Source organism: Perkinsus marinus (genome assembly GCF_000006405.1).
Source record: "Perkinsus marinus ATCC 50983 genomic scaffold scf_1104296969520, whole genome shotgun sequence".
Classification (NCBI taxonomy): Eukaryota; Perkinsozoa; order Perkinsida; family Perkinsidae; genus Perkinsus; species Perkinsus marinus.
Window position 1 is genome coordinate 10,153 of NW_003202807.1, and position 1,013 is coordinate 11,165.

Below are 1,013 nucleotides of genomic sequence, written 5' to 3' on the forward strand. Positions count from 1 at the left end.
TTACACTCTACTTCTCGTCGGGCGACTCGGATTAACCTGACTGATGAGCAGAAGGAGCAGTGCCAAAGTCTGTCACGTTTCATTCATAAGCAGTTAGTGTCTTGGCACCGTATCGGAGAAATACTGGGACCTGATTTGGTCTGGGTGCTAGTAGCTGATACGAGTCCAGTGAGTACCAACGCCTCTTTGTGGAGAATCCCTAGGAGTGCGATCGACGACCTGAAGTCTAATGGAGATGAAACCTTTAGACGTCACGACCGACTCGTGTGGAGTAACTCACACAAGCTCACACCTGCTGGAAGAAACTGGGTAAACTATGATAGAGAATTGTTCGGAGTGTTTCGTGGTCTGTATTATGCTAAGTCTATAATAGTGTCATCGTTTCATCCTACCAGTGGCAACCCCCGTGTCGTGGCACTGTCGGATAATACTGCAGCGCTGGAGAGAGTGGCACGACGACCATTATCTGAAGACGCGCCTCCGACACAACGCAGTAGATGGCTCAACTGGTATAACCTTACCGCCGAGTATAGCGCCATTTCTGTCGAGTATCTCCATATCTCTGGTGAGAAAAACTTCTGATGCGATCTGTTTTCGAGGTTAGTTGACGGCCAGATCTTCCCTGAGAATGGACCGAGTTACTCGGTCATCCTTTGGCGGTCGGAGACTTTTCCCGTAGAAGATAACCTTCCACCAAGGAAACATGTCTGCTGTGGATTATCCCCGTTTAACGAATCCTGTCTTGTAGGGAATGAATTACTACAAGCCTGGTATCCAGCTTTCGTCTTATCTCACCGTCCTGACGATGACGACGAACCGGTCGAGACCGACGAGGAGGATGACCCGTCGAGCTTCTCTTCCGCGCTGGCCACTGTGGAACCACACCTGGTTGCGTTGTACTCCTCCGATCGTGAGACGAAGGTCAATAATATACCTCTTCCTGAGCTCTACCAGGCAACCTCCGGTAGGCTCCATCAGGAAAATGTGTTCCTCGTCGACTCGGATGGCATAAT

The 1,013-nt window shown here is 50.0% G+C and overlaps 1 protein-coding gene across 1 annotated transcript in view; it reads right to left on the minus strand.

Moving 5' to 3' along the window:
- Pmar_PMAR023897 (hypothetical protein) overlaps positions 1–1,013 on the minus strand; it is a gene marked incomplete at both ends in the record, with an annotated part of 8,819 nt that overhangs the window by 1,424 nt on the left and 6,382 nt on the right. The window contains 2 exons of the mRNA XM_002767922.1: positions 5–36; positions 796–947. Of these exons, the coding sequence (XP_002767968.1) occupies positions 5–36; positions 796–947 (184 nt within the window). The remainder of the gene's footprint in view (positions 1–4; positions 37–795; positions 948–1,013) is intronic.